At 40.9% G+C, this 23,691-nt stretch overlaps 1 protein-coding gene across 3 annotated transcripts; it reads right to left on the minus strand.

Annotated features, from left to right (window-relative positions):
* Window positions 1-289: 289 nt before the first annotated feature.
* Window positions 290-22,363, minus strand: nxf1a (nuclear RNA export factor 1a). Of its 3 annotated transcripts, none has more exons than XM_034092625.2 (22): window positions 22,297-22,363; window positions 12,380-12,439; window positions 11,782-11,992; window positions 8,909-9,068; window positions 8,733-8,816; window positions 8,496-8,600; window positions 8,282-8,362; window positions 7,320-7,389; window positions 6,866-6,954; window positions 6,617-6,724; window positions 6,396-6,505; window positions 3,451-3,487; window positions 2,950-3,018; window positions 2,769-2,824; window positions 2,525-2,632; window positions 2,228-2,286; window positions 2,000-2,115; window positions 1,846-1,888; window positions 1,583-1,661; window positions 825-1,007; window positions 672-732; window positions 290-577 (listed from the first exon to the last, which is right to left on the minus strand). In XM_034092625.2, exons 2-22 carry the CDS (start codon window positions 12,423-12,425, stop codon window positions 539-541), a joined length of 1,914 nt encoding a protein of 637 aa, XP_033948516.1. In that variant the 5' UTR covers window positions 12,426-12,439; window positions 22,297-22,363; the 3' UTR covers window positions 290-538. The 3 variants fall into 3 exon arrangements, with proteins under 3 accessions (XP_033948516.1, XP_033948514.1, XP_033948517.1); XM_034092623.2 differs by lacking the exon at window positions 22,297-22,363 and adding an exon at window positions 12,955-13,126; XM_034092626.2 differs by lacking the exons at window positions 12,380-12,439; window positions 22,297-22,363 and adding an exon at window positions 12,505-12,922.
* Window positions 22,364-23,691: the final 1,328 nt, after the last annotated feature.

Genomic DNA, 23,691 nt, shown 5'->3' on the forward strand with positions numbered 1-23,691 from the left:
ACTCAAAATGATATCCAGTTTATAGCAATTTTCTTTTTAGAAACGTTCAACAGTACGTAGGAGTGGTAGTCGGCTAATAGCCCAATTTGATATATTGAAGGTGCACATTAAAAGTGATTAAAAGCTTAAGACAATGCTATTTACTGGATATCTAGTCCGGGAAACATTTTCAATGACGAGAAAGAAATGTCAAACTCAATTAGTTTTTCTTGCTTTTTCTAGCTTTCTTTCTCGTGTAACAAAATATTTTATTATTGTTAAACATAATACAACAAAACATGAACAAAAGTTAAATCACTCGCCATGACTTTATTCCTATGAACACATGTAGTGATTTCTATACAAATTACCAAAAACAACGACAACCAAGAATGGTATCATAAAATCAGTCCTTAGGTCAAACAATTGGCTATTAAAACAAAACAGTTAACTTGATCTTCATAATGTTGAAAATAACGGGAACATGTAAAGGATATAAGAAAAGCCATAAAAAAAAAATTACTGCAGATTTTATTTCCCAGGACTATGATTCAACTCTTTATTTTATGAACGCAACATCAGGGATCTTGCCATCCGCCTGGAGAGAGAAAAAACAGCATTTCAGTGGTTGCTATAAAAAAAGACCAGATACATGGAAAAACAGAGAGATGTACCATGAACCATTATATTACCTTTAACTGAGTGAAAACTTGCCCCGCTACGTCGAAATTCCAGTTATTGTCTTGCAGACACCTTCAACAGAGAATAGGTGTTAATATACGTTGAATTGAGTAAATCAAATGTAATTACATTGCAAACACTACATGCAGATAAACAAGGATTACTTTTGGGACCATTCCAGGTTCATGCCAGACTTCTGCGAGAAGGCTGTGAGCATCTCCTGGTGCGGTGCAGTGAGGATGGGCACGGGGCTGGACGAGGGAGTGGGAGCGGGGGCGACGAAGGCTCTCCGGATCTCCTCTGTTGTGGCCATCCGGATGAACATCTGGTCGTTCACGATGCAAAGACTATGGCACAGAAAGAAACAAGATGAACAAAAGAAAGATATCTCCTGGTGGTGAAGTAAAGTGATTGCATGACTTGAGGCAACACAGCTTTATTTGTATAGCAGCTGCCAATCATTTTGACAGTGTGTGCTTACATTAACTCAACTACAACACTAGATGGCAGCATCAATCCTTTAAAACAATCCAACTTTTAATTTTTCCACCCTAAAATAATCTCAATGCAAATCCAAACTTTAGTCTTTGGATTCAAACTGGTAATAAACTGGGGTTTCTGTTTTTGTCACTTGCAAAAAAGGGCAGAAATAATATCTTGTATTTTATTGTTTTGCACATCATGTAAACACAAAAGGTAATATCTTCCAACATCTTGGTGAAAAAAACCCCCCAAAAAGGTAAGAAATTCTCTGATAATACATTTTTAAGATGCATATAGGTGTAATATTCAGATCTCAGCAGGTTATTTTCGAAAAGATTCACAACTGTTGTTACTAAGTAAGTATTATGACCGTTCCTCAGGGAAATTGTGGATGACAACAGGAAGATGATACAAACCATTGGGAGCTCACTAAACGTACCCGTTATTCCCTGCTGGGACTGTGACGAAAACCCGGGAGAAAGCCATTGTCGACTCTCGAGATTTACCATCAACAGCAACTGAAGAAGAAACACGAGACACATTAGCAACAAAATCAACATTACTCATCCTTACAGAGAAGAACAAAACATTTTTATTGTACAATGCCTTGTCTTTTTATGCTGCTGCAACACAAACATTTCCCAAATTGGCATCACTAAAGGACCATCTTATCTTATAAAACATGATGACTGTACAACTTACCTTCTTTGAAGACTCCGCTCACTGTGAATGATAATAGTGTGTTCTGCAAACGGGAAACATATTTGCAGGTTTAGTACAGATACATGACTCCCAGTGAGAGGATAAGGTTAATGACAAGTACTAGCTGAGTCTGACAGAACAAACATGATCTCACCGTGAAGGTGTTTACGTCGACATTAAAAGAGGCAATGTCGTGCTGAGTTTTGGGCAACTCGTTGAGGAAAGCCACCACGTTCAGTCGTGTATGCTTCAGAAGTCGAAACCGAACCGCTAAAAGAGGCAAGATTCAGAGAAAGAAACATAAGGAGGAATCTCAAATCACAGAAATATTCAGTCTCAACCAATTCAGAGACCATGTGAACAGCTCAATAGATAAACTCACTGGTGTCTTTGATCCTCTTCAGGTTTCGAGTGTCTTTGTGATACTCCCCAAGGCTGCTCCTAAAACCAGGAGACAGGGACAGATGGAATACATGTGAATACTTCAGAGACCCATGTAGAGGTGTCATCGGGGAAATGAGAAGCACATGAATGTTGGAGGACAGACAAAATAATGTAAACAAAAGATCTATCTAAATGTCAACTTGAGAAACAAAGTAAAACATTACATTTATACATCGATATGTTATTGGTGTTGCCACATGTATACAGAAGTTTGTGTCTTTGGGTGTGTTTGTACCTGGAGGGGTTCTGGGTAGAGTACGGTGTTGTCAGGGATAACGATGCTCCATCATGGTAGGCATCCAAGAGTGACTGTCTGTCCCCGGAGTCATATATACTGTAGTACCTGCAACACATGACATATCTCTTGACTTTGTTTTTATGTCCTCTCCTGTAGGTCCCCGTCTTAACCAAACACTATTTTCTGGAACAGGCCCGGCTGTTGTGAGAAGATTGTTTACATACAAAAAGTTAAAACTCACTGTTGCAAGAAGCGAAGGATGAGGACCTTGATATCATCAGAGCCAAAACAGCTGCCCTGGGTTGTCAAAAAAAAAAAAAGGTCAGCTACATAAAAGGACATTGATTGTTTTGAAACCCGAAAGAGATGTTGAAGAGGTTCAGGAAAGATATACAAGTAATCACAAGATAAAAACAAGAAACCTTGCAGGGGGGGATAGTTGTGGGGGTTTCCACATCAAATCCAATGGGAGCAGGGAGGTCATGACCATCCTATTGAAATAAACCACACATGAATAAAGACACATGAGAGAATTTAGCTTATCCAATTTGTTATTGTTTTTACTATAAATGCAACTACAAAATAAAATGGTTTACAGTATTCCTTTATATCAACACCAATCAATGGGTATTTAAAACATTTGTAAAACCACATGCAAAATCCTTAGTTTGAAAACACAACAGTTTAAATTAAGTACTTTTCTAACTTTCAAGTGTTTGAACAATCCCTGATTTAATTTAGCAACTTGACCGTGTCCAGAAAAAGCGAATGTGTTTAAGAAAATGTATTGCCCATTTCGCAACATCGCAATTAAATGCTGGTTAAATACTGCAGACAGTTCCTAAAACATCTCATCGTGTTATGAATGTAGAACATGACCGGCATTATTCAAGTGAAGTGAGGAGATAAACGTGTTGACTTACGAGTTTGAGAAGCCGGGGAAACCTCTGCCGCACAGCACTGGTACAGAACAAAAATTAAGAGAAGGTTATGATCAGAACTACAAGACACACACAAATAAAATCATGCTCATTACTGAAAGTAGCACTGTCACTCACACCTGCTGACCAATTTAATGTCATTTTGTTCCTCAACTTATGTCATTAGGCTGACACTGTCAAAAAACATTTGAGAGAACACAATTATGTATAGATGCATATGTAACTAAAGCCAGTGGGAGTTAATCTTTACAAGTAATGATGGACTATTATTTGCACTCTTATCATTCCTTGAGTTTCATGCTACAAGAATGATCCCACCACAAAGTGTACTTACCAGCTGGTATACTCATCCTCTCCCCCAATATGGAGATATACACAGATCTGACATAGGGAAGCAATACAAGCAAACTTTTCTAAGAGCGCACACACACATACAAACAGGCAGAGACCCATGGTCTACCAGACTGCACAGGAACCAGCATCCTTTTTGCATTAGTAAAATAAATAAGTTGGGCATTGCTGGGAGAGAGGTGGTTACCACCAGTGTTGTGTTCCCCTCCCCCCAAACTCTGGCAGTGTACGGGAGCAGATGAGTCTACGCCACGAAAAACAAAAACAACTGGGAAAAAAATATATAAATTAAAAAATTCACACAAACACTGCACAACTGGTCTAAAATGAATTCTAATAAGTATCCATTAAGACTCTGTTGGTGTCTAAGCCATTGATTATCAGCAGGGAAAGTCAACCTGAGAACAGAGCTGAACAAAAAGGACAGCGGGCTTCAGAGTGAGCTGAACGCAGCAGGCCCACCACTCATCCTGGTTTCTTCCCCTGCTGCACACACAAAGCAGCTACACATCTCATAGACCAGGGCTATTCAATTGGCGGCCCGCGGGCCAAATCCGGCCCCAGGGTGATATTTACTGGCCCTTTGAGTCTAATGTTAAAAAGTAATCACATTTATTTATTTATCTTTTGGGCCAGAGTGCCTTTATTCCAGAGAGGGTGTTAAATTGAGATAGAGGGGAAGACATTGCCTGAAAACTTCTGCGGGCTCGGGTTTCGAACCCACCTACTAGCTACTGTAGTGACAACTTCTGTCATTTATTGCATCTCTGCGTGAATGATTAGATAATTTCACCTAAATTAAATCAAATTAAATGATGTTGATGGTTAAATTAGCTTCACATGTAGGCCTACTGAGTTCTGAACTTGCCATTTAGATCTATAAAGGCCTTGGGGCTATATTGTTTAATTTAATTAAACAATATATGCACTCCACTATGCTGTTGTAGTATTTACTGTATCTGAAGCTCTGAATAGGATTGCTCATATTTCAAGCCATCTATTTCCCGGCCACTTGCTTTGGATAATTTTCATCAACCGGCCCCATTCCAAACTAATTGAATAGCCCCGTTATAGACCATCAATTCTGTGGTGATGGTGTTTATGCACGAACAAGGACAAGACTTTATGTTGCAAGCTTTTATTTTTTAAGCTTGATTTTGGTCAACACCTCTGGTTACAGAGGGACTTGGAGGTCATTAAACATTTGGACTGAAGAGATAATTCTCTGCTCGGCTTCTCCTGCTTTATATTTGAGCTTTTCTGTACTGGTCACAGTCATCACAAAGAGGAAGAGGAACTCTTTCTTTACTGGACAAACTGGAACTCAATTTCCAGTTCTGAACACGTCAGTCAGGGGCCTTATCGAAGGCTTCATTCTCTGAACAGCAGAGGGTTTCAGGCCAAAAGAGACCAACTTAGTCGGAGACAGACTGCTTTCTCTCTTTGGCCCATTCTTGGTCATTCACAATGACACGCATCCCCCTCCACCTCAGCCCAACAGCTTTTTCTGTAACGCCCCGTCTTCTTAATTCTTCTTCTTGCGTTTTCATTCAGTCAGAGTTCACAGGGGCTGAGGCCGAGTAATCGTGACTGTGCCTGCCTTAGGTCGTCCCGGGATTTTGAGGTGGGATCTTACCCGTCATGAGCTATCCAGCCTTCCATACTCGCCTGATACAGTGGGCCGCGTGGGCAAGGGTGCTACAAGGGGAGGGGAACTCATCATTTGTGGCTTTTCTCGGTTTCATTCACTGTCAACTGTAGATTGCCCTCTCTTCATTAAAAATAACCTACAATGTTTTACAGTACTGCTCAAGAGATTGCTGTGGAATCATATTTTTTAAAGCAGTTCACAGAACATTTTATTAAAAAGGGTTGTCAAGCTGAAGGTGTTTTTTATATCATTTAAGTGCTTCTTCTTAGAGTTGTATATCTTTAGCAGTGCAAAGGTGTTTTACAGCAGTTTATTGGATAACGAAACCAGGATGTCAGGAGGGGAGAGCTGGGTACAGCATCACTGAGAACCATAAAAGGGATCAAAGCTTGAAAGTTTGTCCCACAGAGAAGCTGACAGAGAAAAGATGGCTGTTAATACTGGAGAGTTTAAGTAAGCTGAACAAGAAAACAACGTAGAAGTGTTTTGTGATTAGAGGTCTTCTCAGCAACTTTTGGAGGCAAAAAAAAGGTTAGGTTAGTTTAAGGGGGGGGGGGGAATGCTAATCACAAATTGGAAGGAGCATGTAAAAAAATAACACAAAAAAAATCATCTAAACGGATTAAGAATGAATGCAGGTTTCATTTCTCGTTTCACTTTCGCCACAGGAATAAAGTGAGTTAATGGTAAAGGTTAGCAGGCTCTTATTAGTCCTCAGAATCCTCGATTGTTAGATTACGGTTTCAGTAATTGTTCAGGCATCTCAGACTCGCTTACAAAGGCTTGCTTGATATTTTGTAGATGCTGCTGCATACTTTTTGTCATTCAGGAAAGACTCCCAGACACCCTCACTTGCACGCCCTGTCAGATTACTGTGTCACCTTCATAAATCTTCTGCCCTCAACCCCCAAAATTGCTGACTGACCTAATGTATGAGGCCTGATCCTTGAAGAAGTCGCACAGGGGGTTCCTGTTCAGCCACAGCTCCACCAGCTTCAAGCCTTTCACCTTGTCCAGCTCCCGGTCTGTCTTCAGCTGGAGGAGCACACGGTAACAGAACAAGTTAGCATTAGATGGAAATTTAAAGCGTAAGGTCAGGTTTAGGGTCTGGTTTTAATTATCTTGATCAACAGTGGCCAATTTCACCTCATTGTGGGAAAGGTTGAGGGTCTTCAGATTAGGTGCCTTGGAAACCAAATCTGTGAGTTCATCCAGTTTGTGAATACGGTTGTTACTCAGGTTCAAGCCCGTCAGCTGACAAGAGACAGAGAGACTTGGATAAGCACATTCAGTTTCCCCCATCACTTTATCAAAAAGCAGCTACCATCAGCACCTTTGTTAGGGCAACGGCAAATAGTTTGTTGCTTTTTCCACCACAAAGTGTGTTTATTTTACCTCCGGGATGTTTTCTTTAATGATATTGATGACAGCTTCCATGTTCGTCTTCCTATTCAAGATGACTTCAATGTTCTGGGAAACCAGGTCTGTCACACAAAATAAAATTGGCAATAAAATACTCAGCAAATATTTGAAAATAATTTCAGTGACATTCAGGTCCTTGAGCTCTGCAAGGTTACATTTAAATCACCAGATTGGCTGCACCATCTTTGCATTTTCAAAACATGTTAAACCACACTGTAGTGAAAATGTACTGATATCACAGGAAAACTAGAGCCTTGAATACTATAATGTATTTTTGAACAGTCCCACCTGTATAGGAACTTGTAACAACTCGTCTAGTATAGATTGTAAGTATCGGCTTGAATATGTGTTTAATCTTTTCATTAATATATATAAATTAATACATGGGATTTGTGTGTAAAAATTGTTGACAGAGTAACGTTTTTACCAGGGTCTGTACGGATGTTGTTTAAGTCCAGTGCTTGCTGGGAGCCATCAAAACGTTTTGCCATGCATTGCTGTGAAACATAAAAAAGAAAAATGTGAGAGGCCTTATCTCAACACAAAAATATTTGTCACAATGAATATAAACGTCCTTCAATAGAGTGGTGCAGTGACGAGTCCTAAAACCAAGAAGTGAGTTAGCATTTTACCACTACCGGTTCCCTCGTCTCAGAGTCAATGGGATTTCTCCATAGGATTTTGGAAAATAGCTCGAAATAAGGTCTGTGTTTGACACAAAGTGAAGAGACGGATCACGTTTTGTTCTACGACATTAAATACATCAGCGGTGACCCCACTGGTGATTTTTGAAGAGTTTACGTGTCTGAAAAACAATGGTTGTTAACAAGTGGCTGAATAGGACTACAGAAGTTGTCGAGGACGTTGTACGTCATTACGCCGAACACGTAAACACTCCCGCTAAGTTTGTTTACCCTGTTCTGCTTGAAAGCAAGTACCCGCCTCCTGCAAACTGTTAAAACAAACGTTTCAACTTGTACAATTTTGAATCTGTATTTTTGAATATCGATCTTAAGTTGGCGTGACGTTGAAGCAGCGACCCTGCTGTAGTTTGTTTATAGCACAACGTTAGCATTTTGCTTCTGGCGATTAGATTTATGATTAGAAAATTATAAAAGTAGGGTAGACATGTGGAGATTATCCGGCTGAACAAAACGTGCATTAAACTAACAGGTTCGTTTTCCACAGACCTTATTTCGAACTATTTTCCAAAATCCTATGGAGAAATCCCATTGCTTTTTTGTCAAGGGAACCCATGCGCAGCTTATTTCCGGATAAATACGTCATCCCTGCACCACTCCATATGTTTTGATTGGGGTACAGAATGAGGGAATCTACAAAAGAAACAAACAAGCGCCTTCAGAGATGTTGTTACTTCCTCCAGCTCACCTTCAGATGCTCCAAGTGTTCAGGCTTCAGATCAGACTGGAGGCAGGATGGTGGTGCGCTGGGGTTGACATGAACTTCCACCTTTAAAAGAAAACAAACATTATGTAACATAATTTAACCATAATCTAATGATGCAAACGAGAAGATTGTTCATTAAGATACAAACTTTAAAAGTGCGTGTGTGTGAGAGAGTTCCGTTATTAACACAACATACCTTATATCCATCCGTGTCTGTGATCTTGTGAGTACATTTGTGCAAAGCATTGGCAGTAGAGGAATCATCCACATAAAAATGGGCCCTGGTATGGTCAACATGGTACTGGACAGAGTGGGGTAGAAGGAGAAATAATTACATTTTAAATATACAAAGACGGTAATTTCCGAAATACACAGCCTTTCTTGAAATGTGTAAATAATGTCATATTAATAAAAAAGCATCGCTGAACCTCACCTGTACTGGTGTGTAGGGAACCGTACAGATGTTCTGAAGAGCTGGCAATAACCATTTCTTGTCATATTTCTTTCCATGTGGTATCTGACAAACAGACAAGGCGATAATAAGGTCTTATTAAAACAGGTTTTGAGTCAGAAGCATGGATGGCCAGTTGAAACTGTTATAATACCCACCGTTACTTTATACCAGCCTGAACGGCTTTTGCCTCCGTTGTTGCCTCCACCTCCACCTCGGCCTCTGCCTCCCCCTCTCCCACCGCCTACTCTGCCTTGTGGCTTGTCTCTGTCAAAGCGTCCGTCTCCTCCTTTCCGACCGGGTCTTCCATATGGGGTGCTAAAGACAAAACAAGACGATACATTGAAACATTTCTCCTTTAGTCAGGGTCCACCATTGGAACAATTGTGTTGTGCTTTTCACCTATCCTAGAGGGTTAACACTTATTTAGAATCCAATTGTCACCTCATAAAACATCAAATAAAAGTCGTTGTTCTGTTTTATGACTGCTTTTACACTACTAGCACCAAACTGACACCAAAGAACACGTCTCGACGGAACGTCAGCTCACGTCTCCTGCGTCTTGGCCATGTTTCGCACTGGAACACACCGCAAAGACTTCAGCCGACGGCCAAGTTGCACGTACGAACTGCGCATGCGTGAGTTGCAATAACTCTCCTTACCAGCAGGCGGCGGTAGTGTGTATTCGTCATTCAAAAGAGGCAACAACCGGAAGACAGACTTGCTTGATACACAGAGAAAAGAAGAACAGACTGCGTGATATAAACAAACAACAAATAGCGTGTGTGTTCCATTTTCACTCTACAGCGAGAAGCTCGTGGGGCTTTCCCGAACCTGTGTCGAAAGCTGGAGTTAAATGAAATCTCAGATTTGCCTTCTTAATAGTTTGTTTGGGTCCCTCACTTCCGTTTCGCTTCTCATGCACTGATTCGCTAGCTGAACAGCCAATCAACCAGAGTGATTTATTTGGCCGACGGCCCCCCGATTCAACATGTCGAATCGGCGGAGGAAGGTCTCGGCACGGCCGAAAAGACACGGCGGTGCAGTACACACCAATCGGAGTAGGGCGACACAACGCTCATCGGCCCGACATCCATCTACCGATACATCGGCTTGGTGTAAAAAAGGCTTTACAGGCTCTAAGACCTAAATGATTGTATATATACAGTGGGGCAACAAAGTATTTAGTCAGCCACCAATCGTGCAAGTTCTCCCACTTAAAAAGATGAGGCCTGTAATTTTCTTCAACTATGAGAGACAGAATGGGGGGAAAGAATCCAGGAAATCACATTGTAGGATTTTTAATGAATTAATTGGTAAATTCCTCAGTAAAATAAGTATTTGGTCACCTACAAACAAACAAGATTTCTGGCTCTCACAGACCTGTAACTTCTTCTTTAAGAGCCTCCTCTGTCCTCCACTTGTTAACTGTATTAATGGCACCTGTTTGAACTCGTTATCAGTATAAAAGACACCTGTCCACAACCTCAAACAGTCACACTCCAAACTCCACTATGGCCAAGACCAAAGAGCTGTCAAAGGACACCAGAAACAAAATTGTAGACCTGCACCAGGCTGGGAAGACTGAATCTGCAATAGGTAAGCAGCTTGGTGTGAAGAAATCAACTGTGGGAGCAATTATTAGAAAATGGAAGACATGCAAGACCACTGATAATCTCCCTCGATCTGGGGCTCCACGCAAGATCTCACCCCGTGGGGTCAAAATGATCATAAGAACGGTGAGCAAAAATCCCAGAACCACTCGGGGGGGGACCTAGTCAATGACCCGCAGAGAGCTGGGACTAAAGTAACAAAGGCTACCATCAGTAACACACTACGCCGCCAAGGACTCAAATCCTGCAGTGCCAGACGTGTCCCCCTGCTTAAGCCAGTACATGTCCAGGCCCGTCTGAAGTTTGCTAGAGAGCATTTAGATGATCCAGAAGAGGATTGGGAGAATGTCATATGGTCAGATGAAACCAAAATAGAACTTTTTGGTAAAAACTCAACTAGACATGTTTGGAGGAGAAAGAATGCTGAGTTGCATCCAAAGAACACCATACCCTACTGTGAAACATGGGGGTGGAAACATCATGCTTTGGGGCTGTTTTTCTGCAAAGGGACCAGGACGACTGATCCGTGTAAAGGAAAGAATGAATGGGGCCATGTATCGTGAGATTTTGAGTGACAACCTCCTTCCCTCAGCAAGGGCATTGAAGATGAAACGTGGCTGGGTCTTTCAGCATGACAATGATCCCAAACACACCGCCCGGGCAACGAAGAAGTGGCTTCGTAAGAAGCATTTCAAGGTCCTGGAGTAGCCTTGCCAGTCTCCAGATCTCAACCCCATAGAAAATCTTTGGAGGGAGTTGAAAGTCCGTGTTGCCTAGAGGAGATCTGCATGGAGGAATGGGCCAAAATACCAGCAACAGTGTGTGAAAACCATGTGAAGACTTACAGAAAACGTTTGACCTCTGTCTTTGCCAACAAAGGGTATAACAAAGTATTGAGATGAACTTTTGTTATTGCCCAAATACTTATTTTCCACCATAATTTGCAAATAAATTCTTTAAAAATCAGAAAATGTGAGTTTCTGGATTTCCCCCCCTCATTTTGTCTCTCATAGTTGAGGTATACCTAGGATGAAAATTACAGGCCTCTCTCATCTTTTTAAGTGGGAGAACTTGCACAATTGGTGGCTGACTAAATACTTTTTTGCCCCACTGTACATACATATACAGGGCCGGTTCTAGCCAATTTGATAGCCTAGGCGAGATTTTAGCTGGCGCCCCCCCCCCCCCCCCTATAGCATATATAGAGAATAAATGAAAAATCTCTACAAAAGACAAATACACTACAAAAACAGAAACTTATTGACATCAAAAAGGCTTCAAATGTATTCAGTATTGTATGAACATGTTTAAATTTGGGGGGGACATCACCTCACGTATGCACGCACGCACGTACATATCTGAGGACAATGTTAAACTACCATACACACTGGGTCAGTCAGTTGGTCACCCTCACTTACAATCTGTTTTGAGAGCTGTTGTCCTGAGAGCTGTCACTCATAGTTACATCTACGTCAGTATCGTCAAACCGAGATCGTGGCCCAGGACCCCCGAAGTCTCCAGAGTGGCTTCCCCGTTGGCGGACCCTGCGGGACCCTTCATATGACCGACCCTTGTGGGAGCCTCTTCCTTTGCGGCTGCGAAACTGTGGTCCGGTTCTGTCATCATGCTCTAAAAAAGTGAACAGAGTTCAAATATCAGTTATATTTGAATTAAATATCTCTCCCCGAACATACACAATAACAAATTAATAAACTAATGACAATTATATCATACCAAATGTTAACATTTTAAATAATCCACTATGATGAGACAATGGCAGTGAATGTAGGGAGCCATAATTGCTCATTCTGCTGTGAGTGAAGTATAACCTGCACAGCTCACATATCTCAGAAAGAAAAAACATTCATTTTTGATCTACATATTTACATTCCGTTCAAAGACTATAAGCTATGCTTTGGTATAATAATAATAATAATAATATAGTTATGGGTAAATATTTGTATCTATTAGGTAACATTATTAGATCTCGAGGGTTAGCTTAACATATAAGTTTACCTCCAAATACCATGCAACCAGTGCTCCTGACCTCCCTCCTCACCATAAACTCCCCTCCGTCTGAAGAGAAACGGCACAAGTAGCACAGAAGATGCGTGGTTAATGGTCAAGTAAACAGGTCTTACCGTTGTAGTAGTTTCCTCCTTCAGCCATATTTCTGGAACCGTGTTAGATCAACAACAAAAAACCACAGCACTTGGTGGAAAAACAATAGTGGCACGGCTTCGATTCTCTCTTTGAAGAACCACAAACACAAGGCTGTGAAATAAGTCGTTTCAGAGGAGACACAATGGCGAGCACGGCGTGTCTGAGTGCTAACTAGCATGTGGCTATGCTAGCTAGCTTCTCCTTCTGTCTGTTCGTTGACGGGAAGACAACGGAAATACAACGCTTTTTCTCTTCCGGGGCAAGAACATAGCGCGGGGACTTTAAAAAAACAACTATTTAATTTGAGGTCAAAAGCTTAACACATTCACAAAACTAAACTCATCACAATATAACCTTTAAGCATGGCTAACATTAGCTTTGATATGAGTGGTTAGCTCCAGCTGCTGTAGTGTTACTGTGAAACCTACGTGGAAAAGTTCGGTCCAGTGAACGCAGAGCCATAATGAGGGATGTCCAACAACGTAGTTAAACACTAGACGACATTAAATAAACTCCAATGCTATATTAAATGTCCCCATGTTGTTCCACGGACACACGGACGAAAGCCGAGCAGCATTCAGCCCAGGATTTGCCCGTTGACTGTTATGGTAACCAACGTAGAAATGATAACAATAAAGTCAACAAACAGCATGTTCGTGTATTTGTGAATCTAGGGAGCCGCTCATTCTGCTTGTGGTGTAACCATATAAATGTGTGAAGTATAACCTGCACATCTCAAATAAATATTGTCTCAGGGAGATAAATCCATACCTTTATAGACATAATCATTAACTGTTTTCAAATGATTCTGTTCAAAGACCAAAAGCGAGTGTTTGGTATTATTTTAATAATAAAAAAGAAAATCTTATTGATTAAGTTCTGGCTTTTGTCTGTCTATAAGGTAGATCTCGAGGTTGAGCGTGAGATATAATTATACCTTCAAATACCATTTATTGTGTTATATTTAACATTCATTTCATATCAACGTTTTGATATATTGTTGTATTTAATTATCTCCTACTATGTCAATGTTATGCACCAATACACAAAAGTAAATTCATTTTATTTAAAATGTATGATTCTGCTATCTATTACTTCTCATTATAAACATACAGGTACTACATTCATGTTGACATCTGTGTACTTGAGTAGTAAACTACTGTGTTGTATCTGTGTATATAAAATATGTCAAATGTTTTAAGTATTGCATGTACGCACTACAACCATGTTTTAAATTCAGCCTACCACAAATGTTTGTTTTCATTTATTTTTGTATTTATGATTATATTTATAATCTTGAATAAACAGGAAATCAGTCATACGTTGTTCAAAAAAGTTAAATGTTTGATCTACTACAGGGGTGCCCAACCAGTCGATCGCGGGGAGATTCCCAGTCGATCGCGAGATGTGTCTAAAAATAGAACAACAATATTCTGTTTTATCCTATGACATAATCTTCCTGTGCCAGAATAATGTACTTGAACGCATCAAAGCTTTGTGATTGGCCGGCGTGACCCCATGTGTCTGGGCGTGGCTGTTGGGCAGTGGGCACTATTTCAATAGAGTCTGTCTGCAGACCGCAGCAAGGAGGCGTTTCCTATAGGGGCGTTTCCTATAGTGAACGACGGGAGCCGGCTCTCGCCCGCGAACGAGACGTTTTTTGTTTTGTTTAAAAAATAGTTTTTTGTATTGATTTAAATTGACATGTATCCGCTAAGAAAAGTAGTCCGTTGTTACTGTTTGAACTAACGTAACAACGGCAGGAACTGCTTCTATAGTGTTTTTGAGGAGCTTTTTGATTACAGATTTGAAAACATCGTTGCTTGCTTTAAAAGTAGCACAATTCATTATGTCAAACCTTGAAAGATATCCCTGCCCTAATGCCAAAAGTAACTGGCAACTGAATATATGTCGCCGTAGCTATGATGTCTATGTCTGGACCGCTGCGTAAAAAGGAGGGTTTCTGACCCATTACTTCTCTTCCTACTTTTTGTCCCCCTCTTCTCCCCGCTGCAGCCTAGCAGTTGATCTCAAAGCACGCTCCCCTCTCCTGCAGGGAGAAAAACTATATGTATATACTTTATATAGGTTGATACAGTAGCCCCTTTTTTTAAATAGTTTTTTATAGGTGTTGCCATCTGTTTTGTGTAGCGTGGTTCTACAAGCAAGTCAATGCATTAATTGGGTGGTATCAGAGAGTTACACGGGTCTGTAAATGCAATGAAAACAATTGGCCACAGCAAATAATTTATATTAAACATGTAATTTTTACTTTTGAATACTTTAGTACAAAGGATGTCTTGAATAATTTAAGTGATATATGTGTACACATATAAATCATTAGTCAAAACAGCGCTACATTTGATTTAATTAAAAGGTATAATATGTGGTAAACTGAAGAGCCCTTTGGGAGCCGAAAGAGCCGGCTCTTCTTGGTGAGCCAAATGATCCGGCTCAGCAAGAAGAGAATTCCCATCACTAGAACAATGACTTCTTCTGCGAGGATTTATAAAAGCAGCTGGATAAAAAAAGTTAGGAAACGCCCCTATAGGAAACGCCTCCTTGCTGCGGTCTGCAGACAGACCCATCTCCACTATTTCGCTGATGTTGTCCGTGTCAACAGCATGAGCCGCGTTCACACTGCGGTACTTTTCCCACAAAGGTTCATGCGAACTAAGTACAGTTCGCGTTCACACCAGAAAAAGTCCCTGGGGGTGGATTAGGCAAATGAAGCCGCTGACGTCACTTCTTCTTCTTCTGCTTTGGGTTTACTGGCAGGCCGCAACCCACTTCACGGCGTATACTGCCGCCCAAAGTCCCCAGAGTTGGGGACTGGCTTCAGTAGAAGCTGCTGGGACTTCCAGCAGCTTCTACTGAAGCCTTCCGAGTAAATCGCCAGAACGCCGACACCTCCTCATCTCCACCGCTCCCATGTTTTATTTTGTGTTGCCATAAGTTAGTCTCTCTGCGTTTCTGCGCTGGGCTAATGCTAATGCTAATAATGCTAATGCGAGGATAATAAAATGGCGGCTTCACAAAACTTTTTGGGAGTTTTACGGGGCGTGGTTTGCAATTCGCCCAGCCAATCAGAAATATAGCTCTTTTCTCAAAAAAGAGCCGCTCGAAAGTCCCTGCTTTCTAGCAGGGACTTTCGAGGGGGTAAAAAGGTTCGCATGAAGTACTTTTAGTACCGGCTCTTTTTGGTGTGAACGCGATCATGAACTAAGTTCGCATGAACCTTTGTGGGAAAAGTACCGCAGTGTGAACGCGGCTATTGATGTATAATAAGAGGCTTGTTTGAGACAAGCAAGACCTGCGCAGACCTGCGCAGTTGCGATCAACGTCTTGCTAGTGCGTTGCATGATGGTTAGTCATTTTGTCCGACTTGCTCTGGAGGCTCGCCCACATGAGGCTCGCGGGACAAAGACGCCCGCAGCCTTGAGAGCGAGGCGAGTTGGCGCAGTTGCTCTCCACGAGCTGCGGAAGCGAAATGCTTGATGGGAAACGGCTCGCTGGTATCTCGAGCTGAGCGCTCATTGGTGGTTTTTACCACGTGCTGCTGATGAAACTCTCCAATTGGCTTGGCAAAAGTGTGTTGTTGTTTTGTGTCAGTTTTACGTCGCCACATCCATTCAAATTTGTCATCATTGTTCCACAATGTTTATCATCATGAAATTAATATCTATATATTTTATACTATACTGCTTACCGTTTTCATACTTTATATATCTTAGCATATTCATACACACTGTTCATACTGCTCACAGGCTGATATCTAGTGTATTCATACCCCTCACTGTTTATTCATCATTCAATTCATTCTATATTTTATTCTGTAGATGGTGTACATTACTTTTCACTTTACTGCTTGTTGCACCTGGTTAGAAGCTAAACTGCATTTCGTTGTCTCAGTACCTGTAATCTGTGCAATAACAATAAAGTTGAATCTAATCTTGAGCAGGAACAAATGTATTTACTTAGTACATATCTGACATTAACGATTAAACACATGTGTGCATTCTTTATAAATGCAAACTGAGTCAAGCCGACTCCGGAGGTGGCGGTATGCACCTTAAAGTTGTTTGCAATCCGCCAAAAAACCGAGAGAAGAAGAAGAAGAATGCGAAGAAGAAGATGAAGAAGCCGACTCGGAGCTGTCCGACTTCAGGCGAGCTTTTTGACACCTCCCCCGGCTGCGATCGGCTACTCTCGTCTACTTTCGAGGCGAGCCGCAATGTGTCTCAAACAAGCCTAAGAACTGGATACAGCGTGGGAGGCGGGGCCTCATTCATTCGCTCATGATGATACAATGGCCCAACTTTTGAGAGTGAAACGTCACAGATTACCCGGCATGCCTGAGAAGTACCCGTATGTGCGTTCATAGCGCATGCGCAACTTTAACCAACATGCTCGTTCACATAAAGCACGTCAATTTGCGTACACGTAACAGCACCGTGCGTTCATGACAGCATGGTAATGGCTTGTTATTATGCAGTTAGCAGCTAGCGGCTAGCTAGTAATTATGCTAATGTACACATCAATCGTTATGTACTTCTATTATGCTGTAACAGGATCTAGTGATATCCAACAGAGCTTCATTTAGCATGAAAGAATTATTGCACTGTATATATATATATATATACACAGTGCAATAAACTTGTTAGTGCAATAAGAAGCTACAGGAACGTTAATCTACGTCGGTAATATTAACTTTATTTAATACAACATTTACGGTACAAGATTTACATCATACAGCCCATGTAGTATAATATTTTACAAATGATGAATTACAGCAAACATGTGCAATATATCCATTATTACAGCTCCGTGGGCTGGCAGTAACGCGATATGGGTCCGTTGTTATTGTGCATCCATGGGTAAAGAGAAACTCATGTAGTGCTGAACACGTAACATGAACGTGCCGGGCGGCGCGGTCCTGTGGGTTAGATGCGCGTTCATAATGCCGAGGGAAATAACTCTCAGAATAACGTTATTAGCACATTTTTACAACTTGAGGAACGAATGTTTTTAATAAGGGATATACAAGTGTTCATACTGGGTAGTTTATTTAGTTTAAAAAAATTATCCAACGAGTTACAGACCACTCTTTCCCCATGTAAGTCAATGGGAAAAAGTGTTTCCGGGCCTGGCAACCAAACGGATGTGCAGTACCGCCGTTTGGCCAGCACGAATATTTCCATCTGAGTCCGGCGCACTTCCTGGGGGCTTGGTCAACAGGAGTGACAGTCCGCAGTGCACACACACAAGACCGCAATTATGGCAGAAGCAAAAAAGCCCAAAATATATAATGTTCACTCTGAGTGGGAGGATGATTATTTTTGTATCTATTCCTATTCAAAGTCCATCTGTCTCATCTGCAATGCGAGCGTGGCTTTTTCGAAGAAGGGTAATTTAGCAAGACCAAGTGCTACAGAGGTGTCCCTGAGCAAGACACCTTCCCTACACTGCTCCCCGGGCGCCGTTCAAAATGGCAGCACACTGCTCCTAACACTAGGATGGGTCAAATGCAGAGAAACAATTTCCCCACGTGGATTAATAAAGTATATCAATATCAATATCAATATTAGGAGCGGCATTTCAAAACAGTGCACAAACACTACGAGACGGAATTCCCTCCTAATTCTGCCCTACGCTCCCAAAAGGTGAGGGACCTGAAAGGACAGCTAAATGCACAGCAGTCCATTTTCACCAGGCCCAACAACAAGAGCAAGGCTGCTACCATAGCATCTTATCGTGTCAGTCACGTTCTTGCGAAACACATGAAGTCTTTCAAAGACGGCGAAGTTGTGAAAGAAGCTTTCCTGGAGGCTGCCGACGCGCTTTTGGGGACAGTAAAAATAACAGTAGCATTTCAACAGGTTTTTGATATAATAAAAACTCAAGTTGGATACGTTATGAATCAGCTGTAAGTTTTAGTTTGTTTGAACTCATTCATTATAATTATTGTACAACATGGTATAAGAATGCAAACTTAAATTGATTATAGTCTATTATCAATTCAGGTTAAGAAACTAGTGTTGCTTGCATCCTATTTTAAAGGCATTTCTTTTTATACTCTACTAAAATGCAACAAAAAAAGGTTTTGATTCTATTAATTTTGTCTTTTTTTATTGCACTTGTGATTCCTGTGTAGCTTCAGATCTGAGTTGTCTTATTAGTAAGCCTAATTTATACTTTTGTAGCAACACTATTTTTATATCATGGCAAAGAAAGGATTCAGAGTATTTTCTTTTTTCCCTGTGTCATATGTGGCAGCACTGTTCAATGTTTCTTGAAAACATTACCCACTTGTAGTATGTGACGTGTGAATAAACTCCAACTCCGTATCAACAACACTGTTGTGTAACTTCAGTTAAATACTTGTATGTGTGTAGATTAGAAAGAGGTAAGATAAAGGATCTGCAGTATTTTATGAAGTTATAATCGTACAAAGGTCAGTTTTATTCAAGTAGAAGTGTGTATTTAACTGGTAGTAATGGCTACGCCTCTCTATTTGGACTGGTAGATCTCAGCAGACTGGCAACTTTAAAAGTAGCTCTTGGTTCAAAAAAGGTTGGGCACCCCTGATCTACTATAAGAAACCTAACATTTGTAAAAAATGCATTATTTTTCATCAGAAAATGTATGTGATTAAAGGTGGGGTAGGTAAGTTTGAGAAACCGGCTCGAGATACACTTTTTGTTATATTCCATGGAATGCTCTTAACATCCCGATAGCAATGAATATCTTAAGTGCTTTGACAAAAAATCCATAAAAAAATGTCATCTGTGGAAGCCGTAATACTGTAAAAAGCACGATCAATTATTTTAGCCGGCCCGGCTAAAAATAACTGGATGACCTGCCTGTCAGCCTTCCATCGGGGCTCTCCAATAGAGTCTGGCTGCAGACCGCAGCAAGGAGGCGGATCGTATAGGGGCGGATCGTATAGGGGCGGATCCTATAGGGGCGGATCCTATAGGGGCGTTTCCTATAGTGAACGACGGGAGCCGGCTCTCGCCCGCGAACGAGACGTTGTTTGTTTTGTTTTTGCGGAGGGATCTAGATCGGCATGAAGGCACATTATGCAATGTGCAATGTGGACATTATCCCGCTTATTACACATGGCCACATTCTCAACAAAGTAACGACATGACTCCCAATAATAATTGAAATGCTATTATGGATTTAGAAAAAGATTTTATTGATTTAAAAAATAGTTTTCTGTATTGATTTAAATTGACATGCATCCGCTAAGAAAAGTAGTCCGTTGTTACTGTTTGAACTAACGTAACAACGGCAGGAACTGCTTCTATAGTGTTTTTGAGGAGCTTTTTGATTACAGATTTGAAAACATCGTTGCTTGCTTTAAAAGTAGCACAATTCATTATGTCAAACCTTGAAAGATATTCCTGCCCTAATGCCCTATGTCTGGACCGCTGCGTAAAAAGGAGGGTTTCTGATTACTTCTCTTCCTACTTTTTGTCCCCCTCTTCTCCCCGCTGCAGCCTAGCAGTTGATCTCAAAGCACGCTCCCCTCTCCTGCAGGGAGAAAAACTATATTTATATACTTTATATAGGTTGATACAGTAGCCCCTTTTTTTAAATAGTTTTTATAGGTGTTGCCATCTGTTTTGTGTAGCGTGGTTCTACAAGCAAGTCAATGCATTAATTGGGTGGTATCAGAGTTACACGGGTGTGTAAATGCAATGAAAACAATTGGCCACAGCAAATAATTTATATTAAACATGTAATTTTTACTTTTGAATACTTTAGTACAAAGGATGTCTTGAATACTTTAAGTGATATATGTGTACACATATAAATCATTAGTCAAAACAGCGCTACATTTTATTTAATTAAAAAGTATAATATGTGGTAAACTGAAGAGCCCTTTGGGAGCCGAAAGAGCCGGCTCTTCTTGGTGAGCCAAATGATCCGGCTCAGCAAGAAGAGCCGGAATTCCCATCACTAGAACAATGACTTCTTCTGCGAGGATTTATAAAAGCAGCTGGATAAAAAAAGTTAGGAAACGCCCCTATAGGAAACGCCTCCTTGCTGCGGTCTGCAGACAGACCCATCTCCGCGAACGAGCCGTTTTTTGTTTTGTTTTTGCGGAGGGATCTAGATCGGCATGAAGGCACATTATGCAATGTGCAATGTGGACATTATCCCGCTTATTACACATAGCCACATTCTCAACAAAGTAACGACATGACTCCCAATAATAATTGAAATGCTTTTATGGATTTAGAAAAAGATTTTATTGATTTAAAAAATAGTTTTATGTATTGATTTAAATTGACATGCATCCGCTAAGAAAAGTAGTCCGTTGTTACTGTTTGAACTAACGTAACAACGGCAGGAACTGCTTCTATAGTGTTTTTGAGGAGCTTTTTGATTACAGATTTGAAAACATCGTTGCTTGCTTTAAAAGTAGCACAATGCATTATGTCAAACCTTGAAAGATATCCCTGCCCTAATGCCAAAAGTAACTGGCAACTGAATATGTGTCGCCGTAGCTATGATGTCTATGTCTGGACCGCTGCGTAAAAAGGAGGGTTTCTGCCCCATTACTTCTCTTCTTACTTCGATAAGAATAAAACACGGAGGACGGAGATCTCTTTTTGTCCCCCTCTTCTCCCCGCTGCAGCCTAGCAACTGATCTCAAAGCACGCTCCCCTCTCCTGCAGGGAGAAAAACTATATTTATATACTTTATATAGGTTGATACAGTAGCCCCTTTTTTTAAATAGTTTTTATAGGTGTTGCTATCTGTTTTGTGTAGCGTGGTTCTACAAGCAAGTCAATGCATTCATTGGGTGGTATCAGAGAGTTACAGGGGTCTGTAAATGCAATGAAAACAATTGGCCACAGCAAATAATTTATATTAAACATGTAATTTTTACTTTTGAATACTTCAGTACAAAGGATGTCTTGAATAATTTAAGTGATATATGTGTACACATATAAATCATTAGTCAAAACAGGGCTACATTTGATTTAATTAAAAGGTATAATATGTGGTAAACTGAAGAGCCCTTTAGGAGCCGAAAGAGTCGGCTCTTCTTGGTGAGCCGAGCCAAATGATCCGGCTCACCAAGAAGAGCCGGAATTCCCATCACGAGAACGAATGACTTCTTCTGCGATGATTTATAAAAGCAGCTGGAATCCCTTAAGTTGCTATTGGATAAAAAAAGTTAGGAAACGCCCCTATACGATCCGCCCCTATACGATCCGCCCCTATACGATCCGCCTCCTTGCTGCGGTCTGCAGCCAGACCCATCTCGGGCACAAACTTATCTCGTGCCCTCATTGATCATGTGCGCGTTCGTGTGTGTTGGAGGAGGGGCTCTGTAAGGAAGTGGCAGATTTTCTCCGGTTGTGTATTTTCAAATTCTAGCGATCTTGAGCCGGTTTCTCAAACTTACCTAATCATTTACATTTAAAAAAGTCAGCTCCCGCCTGAGCCATTGCCATTTGCAACTGGCTTCAGTGGTGACCTTTTTCGTGATTTATCAATCTAACAGTACTTAGGCCTACAATTTTCAGGGTCTGCCCATATACTATATGAGTCTGCCACGCACTGGTGTGGGGACACTTTGACAGGGCCAATTTAACTTTATTTATTTGTAAATGTTCAACTAGTAAACCATGTCATCCCCGTCAGATTTATCCCTATCGATATATCTATTTTGACTCCCATAATTACTCGAATTTACCCCAAAGAAAAACTACAAGGCTGTGACCTTGGATGTAATCAACCAAACTTACTGTCATCCAAAACACGTGTCACCACGGCCAGGTTTGGGTAGCTTCTCTCAGATAAATGCACACGATCCATCCGGGAGACATCTCCAGGCCCAGTCTTCAGGAACATGTTCACGTTAAAAATGAAAGCATTTAAAAAGAAAAATATCCACGTGGCCTGTCCCTTGTGTACAACTTCACCCGGTCAGATGAGCGGTAAAGTTGTTAAGCTAGCTGTTAGCTTAGCGACCAATTTCTTCTAACGCGGTAATAAATATAATATAGATGTTATGGGCTAAATGTGTCCCTGCCTGCAGTCCCTGCTGGTATCGGCCTGACTGTACCGCTAAATTGTATCCAGCACGAACCAAATCAATGGCGCCACCTGGTGTTCACTTTGGACCCGAATGGATCACATCACGTGGGTGTTACGGCTCTTTTTAATGAGCCGGATCACTTGACTCGGTAAATCAATGAGATCCGGATCCTGCGGCTCCAAAACGGCTTTTCTTTTAGTATCAGTTCTGGAGTTTATGTTTTAGTTAGATTTAGCAAGGTTTTGTGGTGTGATTGAATCGAGTACACATGTATCTCCAAATTCATTTAATCTAATCATACTAAATCTTGTTATTAGGTACCATTCCTTTATGTTTTTATACTAATCTGATTGTCTGCAAATACATTGAAATATTCATTCATATTGATACTTAAAGAGTGGGATATGTCACCCATGTATAGATATAGGCTACTATATGTTTAGTACTTTAATTTATTTTAATGTATTTGTATGTTTTATTTTACAATTGCATATCGGAAACATATTACTCTACACAAAGTGGGACCCCATGTAAAGGAAACTTGTTCACCTATTTTATTAATTATGACCAACCAGAGCAGTATGAGATCCGTTTGTTTTATGGCACCCTGTCTATGGGTCAGTGAGGACAAAGGCAAGCAAATGGTTAGCTCTGTCGAATATAACAAAGGATGGCTTTGAACAGATTCATTTATTTCATTTTAGGCTGCAGATCCTTCCACTCCCTGACGCCCTCAGGTTGAGGTAACCCCATCAGATCATTGTATTTGCTCGGGCATTCTGAGTTGGCCGGATACACATTGGTCCCGGCTTCAGGCACCTGGCCTCTTAAATCTCCCCCTGAGTCTGCTGCCAGGTCTGGGCTTTGTGCCACTATTGTGGGCTCAGTGTCTCTACGTCCTGGAACATGCCCGTCCGCTCATCTGTTCTCGGACACATTCAGAGAGGGCTTCTCACTTTGTATTCACTGCCTCAAACATATGATACCTATTATAGTTGCAGAATAAAGTCATAGAAGACAATTTCCCATGTGTGGGAGCAAACCTACACCATGCATGAATAAAACGATTATTTCTGTATATGGTAAATACTTTTTATATCTT

The sequence above is a fragment of the Pseudochaenichthys georgianus genome, chromosome 10 (genome assembly GCF_902827115.2).
Source record: "Pseudochaenichthys georgianus chromosome 10, fPseGeo1.2, whole genome shotgun sequence".
NCBI classification, from domain to species: Eukaryota; Metazoa; Chordata; class Actinopteri; order Perciformes; family Channichthyidae; genus Pseudochaenichthys; species Pseudochaenichthys georgianus.

Excerpts from the sequence above, each read along its gene's own strand:
- nxf1a (XM_034092623.2), bottom strand. The coding sequence starts at position 12,988 with ATGGCTCTGCGTTCACTGGACCGAACTTTTCCAC. Across the intron at positions 2,287-2,524 it reads TCTACCCAGAACCCCTCCAG|GAGCAGCCTTGGGGAGTATC; the intron begins GTACAAACACAC and ends TCCTGGTTTTAG. Across the intron at positions 578-671 it reads AAGTTTTCACTCAGTTAAAG|GCGGATGGCAAGATCCCTGA; the intron begins GTAATATAATGG and ends TTCTCTCTCCAG.